Genomic DNA, 12,937 nt, shown 5'->3' on the forward strand with positions numbered 1-12,937 from the left:
GTGTTGGTCATTGCAAGGCAAAACTTTATCCCAGAAATACGAATGAGGTGAAAACCATTCTGATTATGAAAACTCCAACTGAACCTGTTACAGCTTGTAGTCAAGGCGAATCTGACCACACACTGAGTGAACCGAGACCTAGTAGGTCCTTCGAGCCCCTGAAAGTCTGTTCTTTCTAAGAATATCATCTTGCCTCCAGCACCCTTTAAATTGTCTTTGAAATTCCCATTTTAGCCATTTTTATGCCGTAGAATTTTATTAATAATTCTACAGAAACATCACTTAGAATTGCTATCACATTGGCCCAATTCCCTTATTCAATGCAGTTTCTTAAATGACCTGTGGCCAACCAGTAGCCATGAGGAAAAAGTTTGGGGAGAGCTTGGATGACTGATTTTTTGAAGATGAGCTTCCCCAGGTGACCCTGTATGAATGAAAGAAGAGAATGATGCCACTGGGAATATAGGACCTGGAAAAGGGGGAAAGACAGGCTTGAGGCCCGGGAAGGGAGGCCAAGGGTGGGGGGTGGGATGGGTGCCGAGGGTGCTTCTCCTGCTTCAGAACTTCGCTGAGGCCCCGCGTCATCCCAGACCATGGGAAGCAAAGAATAGTACATCTTCAACCACCACAAGCTCACGAAGAGTAAAATCTTCCATTATTACTGATCCGCAGTAGCTGATGCTTATTAACGTATCCTTTATGTTAATGTTATTCATTGAGAGTAGTATGAAGAAGTCTTACCAGCAGAGACAAATTCTTTTGTGCCAACCAAAGGTTTAGGACCATCATCCACCATGAAATGCCCTGAACGCCCCAGTTTTGTTTTCCCGGGCAGTTCTCCCTCATGAGAATTCGGGGCGAATTTAAACAAAGTGTTCGGCAGGGCCAGGCCCGTGGTGGGCGCTCTGTGAGCGACCGTGGGTCTGGTCCGAGTGTGTTGGAGATAGGCGGCCGGTGGGGGTGGCCCGGGAAGCTGTTCCCGGAGCCGGCTTCCAGGCTGAGTGTGCGTGTGTGTCGTCTGTCTGTCCTGCAGGATTTAAAACCTTGCCTCTCGAGGACCAAATCACCCTGATCCAGTATTCGTGGATGTGTCTCTCGTCATTTGCCTTGAGCTGGAGGTCGTACAAACACACGAACAGCCAATTTCTCTACTTCGCCCCAGACCTCGTCTTCAATGAGTAAGTACCTGTGAATTAGCCTTTGTAAGGTCAAGTGCAGAGTTACTTGTTACGCTTTGCTATGATTTCTAAACAGAGGTGTGTTTGTGGAAGAATCCACTCCTACTTGCCTTTGTAAGAGTTTAAAAAAGATCTATCATTTGAGAATTTTAAAATTACCTTTTGCCAAATTGTCACGTACATGGCTGAGTATATATAAATCCATATGTCTAAATCTCACATAATAGTATGTGGGAATTGCCCCAAAAGAGAGACGATCCAGTTGGCTCCCAAAACTTGACTGGTGCAGAGCCACAGTTCATAGAAAACAGTCTCTTTCGGCATCGACTCCAGTTGAGGAGACGGTCTGATTTCCAGGAAAGGCGGGCATGCTCAGCGCCAGGCTCTGAGCACAGGCACACCGTGGTCCTTCTGTGAACAGTGCACAGCTGCCCCGTGCGCTTCCCGACCATCACAGTCCTCCTCCTTCGCCGTCCTGGGAGCAGCCAAGATGTCGTTCTGCGGCGGGCGTTTTCAGCATCATGGTGCATCTTACGAGACTGAAAGAATCGCACTGGGTTTTCCTTTGGTCACAGACTCCTTCCTTCCCATGCGAAGTTTACATTTTAATACTGTTTGTATTCCACATTAGCACGTTTCATCCGTTCCTATCCCGCGGTGCTTCTTTGTAATTGTTGGGTCAAGAAACACAGAAAGTGGAAAGGAATGTTTGAATTACGAAGTGAACCACAGCCACATTCCAACAGATGGCTCTCTCTAGAGAGATGAAAATAGGGGTTTTCAGTAAGGAAGGAAGCAGATGAGGAATAGGTTGATGATGAAAGAAACAAAAGCCATGGGGAAGGTTAAAAGCGAACGCAGAGCACCGAGGTCCTGAACTAGTACGGGCACTCGCCTGCCCGGGGGGACTAGCGCCCCCCAGACGTGGTGTAGCCCTGACAGCTTTACTCAGGAGTGTGGGTGATTGGTTCTGAAGGTAGCCCTTCTGGCAATTACAAAACATAATCCTCCTACTGCGTAAATGTTCACCAGCAGCGTGACATGAGGCCAAAAAACTGACACGCACATTTTAATGTACTTGTCTTCCTTAATAATCAGTTGACTGCATTCCATATTAAGCCTGTGTTAAAATGTGGTTTATAAACCAAAAAAAAAAAAAAAAAACATATTAAGGAGGGTCTCCTTCAAAAGGAAGTGAGGGTGGTAGGTAAGAATCTCTCTCTGTCAGTGTCGTCCTGTGAATCTCCGTTTTATTTTACAGAAGAGTTGAAATGATTTATCTGATTTTAGTTGGCACATGATTTTCGTCATAAAATACGTAGAACAAAAGGTCCCGTCGTGATCAGGTCAAGTGCATGGTGCAGTGGCACTAATCACACGCACATTGCTCTGCAGCCGCCACCTCTGTCCACGCCCCTTGTCCTCGTCCACCATCCCTCATGGAACCCCGACCCCAGGGAGCAATGATTCCACGCCCCCCCTCCTCCCGAGCCCTGACAGCCACTAGTGGGCAACTCCGCCTATTCCAGGTGTGGCGTCGCAGTGGAATCACACAGTAGGTGTCTTCTCCGTGTCTGGCTTCGTTCACTTAGCACGTCCTCAGCATTCACCCTTGTGGAGGCGAGTATCAGACTCGTTTTTATGGCTGCGTACTGCTCCACTGTTTGTCTCCACAGTGGATCCTCATTGCTCACAGGTTCTGTATGTGTAACCCCCAAGTCAAGCCTTGTAGCACTTTGGGGGTTGAGTGCAGGCACTCGCAGAGAGGCGGTGAGTCTGAGTCGCCTGGCGCATGCCTTTCAGCGGAGAGCGCAGTCCGGGGTCAGCTCCCAGGCCGTAAACACGCGTCTTCTTGGCGGTCTGTTTAGTGCCACAGGTTTGCACTGTCGTGCTTTTTGTTGGTGGTTTCACTGTTTAAAGTGGCTCCCGGGCATATTGCTGGAGCCTAGCGTTCCTCAGGGCCAGCAGGCTGCGATGTGCCTTAGGGAGAACGCGCGGGTGCCGGGAGAGCTGCTCTCGGGAATGAGCTGTAGTGCTGGTGGCAGTGAGGTCAGTGTGTGTGAATGAACTGTGTGTTCATGAGGTGTCTTTAAGTGGAAACACACAGGAAACACGATGCCGCAGAGATAGGTAAGTTGATGAAAACGCTAGGACCAGGGGTTTTCTCGGGGACCTCGTCCTGTAACGCCCACAGAGGACCAGTTCAGTATTTGCTAATTCAGCCTTTGCTGCAACTTTCCGGAACATAAGTACCTTGTTTATTTTCACCAAAGAGAATTGGCCACACTTGGTGTATTCGCTCAGGTGTTGACAGACATTTGGGTTGTTTTCACCTGTGGCCAGTGTGACCGTTGCTCTCGGCACTGGCGCGGGAGTTCGTTTGAAGCCCGGCTTTTGCTTCCTTCGTTCGCGTGCAGCCAGGAGCGGACCTGCCGGGTCACCCACCGGCTCTGCGTCTAACCAGCGAGGAGCCGCACGCAGCCCTGCCGTGCACGGCAGCCGCGCCATTTCACACCCCCAGCGTGGTGGCGACGAGTGAGGGGAGCTCCAAGTCGACCACCCCCCCTGCTAACGCTGCTGTTTTCCTGACCGTTGTACTAATAATGGGTGAGAAGGGCTGGGGGGAGTTCGACATGTATGTGACGTCTAACATCGTGTGAATTTAAGGTGTACGACATGTTGATTTCATCCATTTACATGCCGTAATAGGATTGCTGTTGTGGCGACAGCATCTCAATTACATCACGTAATTGTCATTGCTTTTTTGTGGCGAGAACAATTAAAATCTAATCTCTCAGCAGATTTAAGGACTCTGATACAATACCGACTGCCTTCACTGCACCGTGCGTTAGCTCGCTAGGCCTCGTCCGTCTGTTGGGTGCAGCTTCGTCCCTGTAAACGGCATCTTTCCTTTCTCTCCACCCTGGACCCCTGGCAGTCACTGTTCTGCAGCGTTTTGGGGTTTTGCAGAGTCCCCGTATAAGGGAGATCGCACTGTGTTTGCTTTCTCCGTCTGACGTGGCTCTTAGTAGGGACGAAGGGGCGTCTCGTGGTGGTTTGTGTTGCACTTCTTCGATGTTGGCGATCTTTCACATGCTTGTTGACCATTTGTTTGACTTGGGAGAAATGTCCATTGATGTCCTTTGCCCGCTTTTAATTTGGTTTGCTTGTCTTTTTCGTTCTCGAGTTGTAGGAGTTCTTTATATATTCTGGATATTAAACCCTTATCAGATACATGGTTTGTATATTTCTCTCATTCTGTGGGTGGCCTTTCCAGTCTCCCCTCTTGATAACATCCTTTGATGCAGTTTTCACATTGAAGTTTTTAATTTTAATGAAGCCCATTTTATCTATTTTGTATTTTGTTGCCTACATTTTTGGTGTCGTCTGTTACTTTTTAATTGTGTGCAGACATCCAAGTGTCCAGGTTCCAGACCAAGGGCAAAATCGTGAAAATCCTTTTTAACAAAAGAAACTTAAAGAGAAAGCACTTACATTTGAACTAATGTCATTAGAGAGTTTTGGAAATGAGAAATAATGAGCCAAAAAGAAAAAGAAAAGGTCATATAAGCTTTTATATGTATTTATCTGTTCTAGAAAATATTGATAGGAATGGAAACAACAAAAATCTCTTTCCAGTGTTAAAAGTAGTTTAAATATTATGATATCATATAAAATTTGAATGAAAAGTTGTTTTTTATTCTTAAATTTTTTTACCTCAACCCAAACCTAGACTTCTGTAAGTTTTCTCTCAGCTAGAAAGAACAGCATGGAGCTTTTTCAGAGGACTGGGAGAGGGGAAGCCTGCTCCCTGGGAGCATTTGGAAATGACAACAAGCCTCCTAGTCAGACAGAGCGTGGCCCGGTCGCTCTGTTACAGGCACCAGCCCAGGCCCGGCATTGCTCAGGGAGGCTGCTCAGTGGCCGGGGACGGCCTGCAGCTGACGTCTGGACATACACGCACATGTCATTCAAGCAGTGCTGGCTGACTGGCATCAGCCTTCGGAGCAGTGGTTTCAGAACATCAAAAAGATGCATATAGTCCCTGCCTCATGGGACATAACCATCTACTGGGGAGAAAGAAATGACTCAGAGAATCCCCAAGTTGTTATTGTGGGAAGTATTGAATGGAAAACTGCTTCTCGAGCAGGCAGTTCTGAGAGGATTGATCTGGTCAGCAAAGCCTTCCTTGGGTTGATGGAGCTCACGTCACCCAGGGGAGGTGTAGGAGGAGGGGAGTTGATTTAGGCCAAGGCGCCAGCGTGTGCAAAGGCCCAGTGGCAGGAAGGGCCTGACTGCAAGGCATTGTAATGACAGACGGGGAGAGACATGCCCAGGTGTTGAAAGGCAAAACCAGCAGGAATCGCTGGCGGTCGGACTCTGGTGGAGATGGGAGGGCAGGAAGACGTCAATGTCGAGGATGACCACCAGGCCTCTGCCCGAGGGTCAGGTGTCGGGTTCGGTGGGGGCAGCTCCCTGGAACAGGGAACAGGGTGAGGGACCAGGGTTTGGGAGGGACGAGCAAGGGAGGCCAGGTTTAGACATGCGAAGGCTGGCTTGTCTTGGAGACATTACTCAAGGGGCAGTGTGAGAGAGGGTCAGAGACACGTCTGGAAGTCCCCAGAGAGCTTCCTTCCTGCTGCGCACCAGTCGTGTCGGAAGTGGGGGGGCGGGACAAGGCGGGCGTCTTCCCGGTCTGTCATTAAACGTTGGAGTGAAGCTGCGCATTCACGCTTCAACTTGGCACAAAACTTTTCTCATAAACTTAAAACTTTCCCACTATGTATCAAATGATTAAGTATTCCATTTTTACCTTGAAACAGCTTATCGTACATTGTACCAGATCGCCGCTGCAGATACTGCCATCTCTTATCCATTCAGTGCACATATTAAAGCTCCCGTTTGAGCCTGTAATGAAATTTCTGCAAAATGTTTTTCATTAACTTCCAAAATGAAGGTTCAGTGTCACACTGCCTTTGAAGATGCAGCCAGTACTTTAGAATTAACGTGTACTTAGAAGGTTTGGGTTGTCACCAGTTGTAGCGCAGTGAAAAGCATGTGTTGGGTGACCTTTCACCGCCTTCGTAGTTCTGAACCTTCTATGGTTTGGGCTCACTGATCCTTGGTAAAATAGAGGGGGTAAGTCTTAGTGTCACTTCTGACCCCTCCTTGTGAGCGCTCTGATGAGTCACCATTGTCAGGTCAGGTGGCTGCACCAGGGGAAAGTGTGAGACGCAGTTGTCGGTCACCTCGGGTCATGTTCATGGCGTGCTGACCCTCATGGCAGGCAGGGGCTCACAGTGCTGTCGCAGTCCAGCTGTCCTTCCTAAGGGGTCCTCAGCAACTCCACCAACAGGACAGTGCCCTGAAGGTCCCTCTGCAGCTAAGGTCCTCCAGCGCCCCTAGGCCTGGCTCTCACGCAGGCTGTGTGTCCCAAGGCTGGGTCACTTGCTCAGGCTGGGGTCAGAGCATCCTCCTGGGGCCTGAGGGTGGGTGGAGTCAGAACGTGGCATGCTCCGCACTTCCGTCCAGAGGCTGGGCGAATGATATTCCTGAGCCACTAGGGTGACTTCCATGCCTGGACTCCTTCTCCGGCAGGGTCAGGGCCAGGGGTCAGGGTCAGGGTCAGTGATGGGGGAGGGACAAGAGCTCTGATGAGAGGGCCCAGGCCATCGGATGGAGCCTGGGTCAGCTTCCCCTTCACTGGCTTCATTTCTTTTCCTTCCTCTGTTACCAGCCTCCCTGTCCCTCCCCAGGTCCCTTTCTGCTTCTTTCAAGTAGGGTTCCTTTCTTCCCCCTGCTCCCCAGGACACTGCTCCCGTGTTGTTTCCAGTCTCTGCTGACCTCCCTCCCCCGCTTTCTCCCTCCCCTCCCTTCTCTTCCTGTTTTCCTCCTCCTTGCTTCCACGGCCACCCCCTGTCTTCCTCTGACACACAGACACACACACACACACACCCACCCCCCCCCCATCACTGAGATTTCCCTTGTTTTTGTTTGTTTGCTTTTTACTTCTGGTTTAGTATGAGGGAATAAACTTTAAAAGGAAGCAAGTCTTCCTCTGCACCTTATCTCCACATCGAACCCCGGGGAAACCCAGGCCCTGCACCAGCAGCCGGAGGGCCGAGCTGTGCAGCAGAAGGGTCCGAGCGTCTTGCTTGTGGGACAGGAGGAGCAGCTCCCCACACAGGGGCGTGTGCCCACGTGGGCCGCGTGGGCCCCGCCGCTGCCTGCTGCTCTGCACCCGGCCCCCTTCTCCCGGGCCTGGCCCCTGCACACGGCTGAGTTTGCGAGTCCTGAGTAAAGGGAAACAATGCCACAAGTAGAAAGTGGTCCACTCTTGTCTGCAAAGGGCAAAAGCATTGCAAGGTGGAATTCTCTTTCTCTTACACAGAGGTAGGGTACACGGGACATCTTGTCACCTAAAGGAGGCTACACAGAGGGGACTCTCGGGAGGGGTGTGGTGAGGCCTGAGGAGATTTATAGGCTACAAACTAGAAATAATCACTCACTCCGTGTGTGTCAGGGCAGAGGAAGGGTGGGTACAGTCCCTCACAACAAGACAAGAGGTATTTTCTTCCTTTTTTAAAATTGTTTTTACTTTTAAAATTACAGTTGACATTTAGTATTATAGTTTCAGGTGTACAGCCTAGTGGTTAGACATTTATATAACTTATGAAGTGACCCCCACCTGACCCCGAAGTCCAGTGCCCACCGGCACCATACATAGTTGTTACAGTGTTACTGCCTTCACTCCCTGTGCTGCACTGTGCATCACCGGGCCGGCTTTGTAATCCCCTTTTTCTCCAATCATTTTTTTTTCCTTAATGAACCTAACATAATGGCAAGAAGTAGAATTGGATGCTTCCAGATGTTTCCATCAGAGCAGTTGAGAGGAGGGAAATTCTTAATGCAACGGGCAACTCGGCTGTGGGTGCTGTTTCTGAGTCCCTGTTACTGTCACGGAAAGGTCCCGAAACGAGCAGGCCAAGGCCAGGGCCAGGGCTGGGGCCAGGGCCAGCCCTGGCCGGGGAAGGCGAGAACCCTGGGGAGAGTGGTGTTAATTTACACGAGAGCCACAGGGGGGCCTTTCTAGCTCCTTTCTTGCCCGTTTTCACTGCCGCCCACCCCTGCGTCTCGCGTTGGCCCACTCCGAGGAGAAGCAGACCCAGGGTGTTCACTCAGCCCAGTCACTCAGCAGACACTTCTTGAGCGGCTGCAGTGTACCGAGTGCTGCCCCGGGCACTGGGAACACCACAGTGATTGCTCTGTGGGGCCCGCACTCCGGTCGGCGGTGAGTGGGGGGCTGGGGCAGTGCCGAAAAGTGCAGCTGCCTTCGTGAAGGAATGCCACCTGCTCTGTGCCCGAGGAGGGTGGCGTAGGCAGCGTGCCTTCACCCTCTGTGAGGGCTGCACACAACTGCAGGAAAGCGGCGTTTAAAGGGGTAAGGCAGAGTGTGAATGCATTCTCTCGGAGGACCTGCCAGTGCCCTCGGTGAGCCACCCAGAGGACCTCCTCTTGGTGCTTGAGAGGTGCCGCGCTCGCTCTGGACTCAGCTCTTTCCAGGTGGCGCTTTCCCTGCGCAGGAGGGTGGCTCTCTCTCACCGTCTCGCCTGGGCTCCGAGTACTCCTTACTCACTCGGCTTCCGCCTGACCGCCGGGTCCAGAGTAGGCCCCTCTGCCCGCCTCCTCCGTGTGGCATCACGGGTTTATTGTCTCTGTGGTAGGTCTCCTGTGCCCGCCGCGTGTGCACAGGGGGCAGGAACCCCGCCTCCCTGGCTGCCCTTGGCTGCCTCGCCAACACCCAGAATGCTCTCTGGCAGGAGTAAGGGCTTCATGAACTAATTAATTTTAAAATGCCGCTTTCAGCCCTCTTGCCTGCTGCTTCTCTGCATGAACCGGGTGCCAGCCACATTAACCTTTCTTTCCCCTTGGCCCTGCCTTCTCCTCTTCGTGGCTTTGCTCCTAACATTTTCTGTTCTGCCTCTTAAGCCCAGCCCAAGGGTGCTTCTTCCCTGATAACATCATTTCCTTTCAAAGTCAAGAGTGAGTTCTTTCCTCCCAGATCTCTGCTTTTATATCACTTGTTTGGTGCTCTATGTGTTTCGCATACATTTCACTCCGGAGAGACTATAAACTCCAAGAGCACAGAGAGCATACTTTAAAAAATTTTCCATAGCATCTAGCAAAACGCTTCCTGCATCACTGGTGCCCAGCGGCCACCCTTGGCCTGTCGGCGAGCGCTTTCCCTCGCACGGGGCTCCGGAGCGAGGCTCCTGCTGCGGGTCAGCCCCGCGGTGTTTTGGGGGTCAGCGTGTGAACTTAATGAACAGGATTCGCGTGTCTGTGGAGTTTCATTCTCAAGTTTTACTTCGACAGCACTGCTGTACGTTCATATTCCTTGCGTTGTGGTGAACTTGAGAAATTTCCTAAGTAGTTAATAAAACTGAGTAATTGCCAGTAGAGTATGACATTAAAGCAAATCAAATAGGAGAATGCCAGTGGAAGGAGCACTTTAAACTCTACGTAACCATATTGGAATCACAGAGACGAGAAATGATGCAAGGAATGTGTCCAGGCTTTGCTCTGGCTAACGAGAGGGAGGCATTTTTCATTTTGAATAAAAGGCAAAACCATTTTAAGATCATGCATTACCTTTAAAAGGCCCAAGATGGCTCATATTGGCATGTTTTGGGTTTTGTTTTGGGTTTTTTTTTATTTCAGTTAGTGGGGTCAGGGACTGTGGTCTCTTCCACTAAAAATATTCTCCCCTTCAGTGAAACACAAAATCACTGGAGTGAATTTCTTATGGAGAAACTGATAGAGGAGAACTAGTGTTGATGCCGTGATTATACTGCAACACCGAGCAGGTGAGGGATGGGTTGGCTGCAGAACTGAGGAGGGCCCCGGGCGTCCTCCTGTGACACGCGACACAGGACACCGAGAGGGGGCTTGGGTGGAGCCCTCTGGGCTGAAGCAGGAGACCGCTCCCGCCTGTGTCTTCACATATAAAGTGTGTCAAGTGCACCGCTGTTTTTAGAGACTTCCAGAACCAGATCTGAGCCACATGCTTGTTCACTTTTATCGTATCCCATGAGAATGACGACTAGGGTTTTATACCCCCCCACTTCCACCCCAAACCCGAAGCTAATAAAACAGGGCTGTGTACCTGGAGAGCTCTGATGAGGTCATCTCATTTGGGGCAGTTTCTGCGGTTGATACTTTCTGAAAGAAGCAGTGGAGAAGGGCGGGAAACTGTGTCCTCTTTGGAGACCCTCGTCTTCCTTGCTGGAAAGCTCGTCTGTATGTACCTGCCTCCTCCCTGCCCCAGCTGGAGCGCCGCCCCGGCCAGCGCCCAGATTCCCACGTCTGGCGTCCTATGTCTGGCGGGGCCTCCTCCGTGCCCCTCCGCCTGGACACAGACAGCGCCTCAGCAGAGTCGTGGACTTGGTCGTTTGTAAACTCCGACTTTGCTTCTTGCTGCCAGTGTGCGGTCCCTCTCAGTCTTGGTCAGCGGAGGCCACTGTAACGAGAGACCGCAGACTGGGTGGCTCACACAGCAGATGTGTAACTGTCAGGCCCGGGAGCTGCTGCAGCCGGGCTCCGGTGCGGGCCCGCTGCCTGGCCGTGGACAGTGCCTGCTCACCGCGTCCTCGGTGGCAGGAAGAAAGAGCTAGGGTCTCTCTTCTCCATCTCCTGCGACACTAATCCCATCGTGAGGTCTCCACCCCCGGGGCCTCGTCACCTCCCAAAGGCCCCTCACCTGATACCGTCACCTTGAGGGTTGGGGTTTCAACACGTGAATTTTGGAGGGACACACACATTCCGTTCGTAATGTTCTCCCTTCACGTGGACGCTAAAGCGCAAACGTAGTTAACAGTCCGGTAGTTCAGCGGGGCAGTGTGTGCGCGTGCCATCGGCAGACGCTGGAAGTGTGTGGAAGTCCCCGTGCTGTATGCTGTCTCTGGTGCATCATCCTGTTTACTCCTCACGGCTCTGGGGGGCAGGGGTTGACGAGTCTTCTTTTAAAAAGGAGGAGGCAGTGAGTGGCTCCCAGTTTTGAACCCAGGTGTGTCTCAGTCCAACACTGGGAATTTTTCAACCACATCAAGGCGTGCACATCGAAGTGCTGGGGAACGTGGTGTTCAGGCAGTTGCACACGGCCTGGGCCCTTGGGGCCAGCACTGGGTTTCATTAGGTGCTTTCAGGGAGAGTATTCGGAACCTTCACTGACCAGTCATGTGCCATCTTTCAAGAGCGTTATTCTTTAAGATGGGTGATAATGTGCTCAATGTGCAAAGAACCCAAATGGGAAATGAAATGTTCTGAGGACATGGAAGCTTTGGTTCAGAGTTTGAATTATTTCTCTAAGTCTGTTTTCCCTCCTTTCTGATGTCACGACGATACATGTAAGACCCGACTCAGTTGGTGATGACCCGGGGCTCGGTTTTCACACCGCTGCTCACGCGCTGGGTGTCGTCCGGTCGGGGGGAGGTCGTCCCTCGTTCAGAAGGGGCAGTGGGGCCAGACGAGCGGTTCGCACACGTTGTGTTCCCTGGACCCTCTTTCTGCCCTTAGAATCGTCGAGGACCCCAAAGAGCTTCTGTTTATGTGTTGTATCTATTGGTATTTATTCATATCAGCAATTAAGACAAACTTTTAAAATATTGATTCCTTTTAAAATAAAAGTAACTATTATATATTAATAAATAAACATAATAGTATACACATTTTTACGAGAAATAACTCTTTTTCTTAGAACAAAAAGATATTAGAAGAGTGGCATTGTTTAGCCTTTCTAAAAACCCCGTCAGCCCGACTTAAATGAGGACAGTTACATCTCTTACCTGCCTCTCACGCTAGTCTGTTGTGACAGGTGGTTTTGGTCGAAATATATAAGAGAAAATTTGGTCCCACCCAGATACCTAGTTGGGAAAAGGGGGCCCTCACAGACTCCAGGAAAGGGTCTTAGGGGCGCCCTGGAGTCCTCAGGTCACAGGCCGAGAGCCCCTGGAAGAGGGGTCATTGACACCCAGCCCAGACCCTCGCTCTGCTTGGCTTTCAGGGAGCCTCACTGGAGGGCCAAGTCTCTGCTTCCTCACTCAGGAGAGACTCAGCAATCTGTATTTCAGACCTCAGAGAACGGATGCGCACTGGAACAGAGCCCCAGCACCCACCGGGCCCTCTCTCCATCCGTGGTCCTCAGTGCTGTCACGTGAACCATCGCCATCACGAACACTCAGGTTTCACGGCGGGTGTTATCATCACTGTTTCACAAGGACGCAGCGGCCTCTCGCAGAGAGTGGTTTGGTAGATCATCCAAGCTCACGTAGCCGCTGAGAGGTGGACCTCAGGCTTGAGTCCCAGATTCCCGTGAAAGCTCACGCTGTGTTCACGCTGCAGCACGGCCTGGAATAACCTTGTTTTGTTCCACTTTGTCTAGTTATGAGGTTGATGAGATGATAGTTATGAGGTTGATGAGATGCCCGAGGGCCCTAACTCTTGGTTACATGAATTAGCCTATGATATACTTGGTTTCATTTTATGTTGTGTCAAAGTGGAACAGCCTATCCATGACCGTAAGTGGGAACCTACTGTTCCACCTGTCTTCCCCCATCTGCAGAGTAGCCGAGGCGGGAGGGTCTCGGAGTTCCCTTCCAGCCGCCTGTGGCTCATGAGTCTCTAGTTCAATGTCATCAGTCAGCTAACTTACAGCCGTGAGAACTTGTCGTTAGAATGAGGTCACTTAAAAGGGAGAACAT

At 51.0% G+C, this 12,937-nt stretch overlaps 1 protein-coding gene across 2 annotated transcripts in view; it reads left to right on the forward strand.

Annotated features, from left to right (window-relative positions):
• Positions 1 to 12,937, forward strand: part of NR3C2 (nuclear receptor subfamily 3 group C member 2) — a 292,292-nt gene that overhangs the window by 238,064 nt on the left and 41,291 nt on the right. For both annotated transcript variants that reach the window (XM_045830979.1, XM_045830980.1), the window contains exon 6: positions 1,034 to 1,178. In XM_045830979.1, coding sequence (XP_045686935.1) covers positions 1,034 to 1,178 — 145 coding nt within the window. The remainder of the gene's footprint in view (positions 1 to 1,033; positions 1,179 to 12,937) is intronic.

Source organism: Phyllostomus hastatus, unplaced genomic scaffold, assembly GCF_019186645.2.
Source record: "Phyllostomus hastatus isolate PE091 unplaced genomic scaffold, TTU_PhHast_1.1 phas_contig_159, whole genome shotgun sequence".
NCBI classification, from domain to species: domain Eukaryota; kingdom Metazoa; phylum Chordata; class Mammalia; order Chiroptera; family Phyllostomidae; genus Phyllostomus; species Phyllostomus hastatus.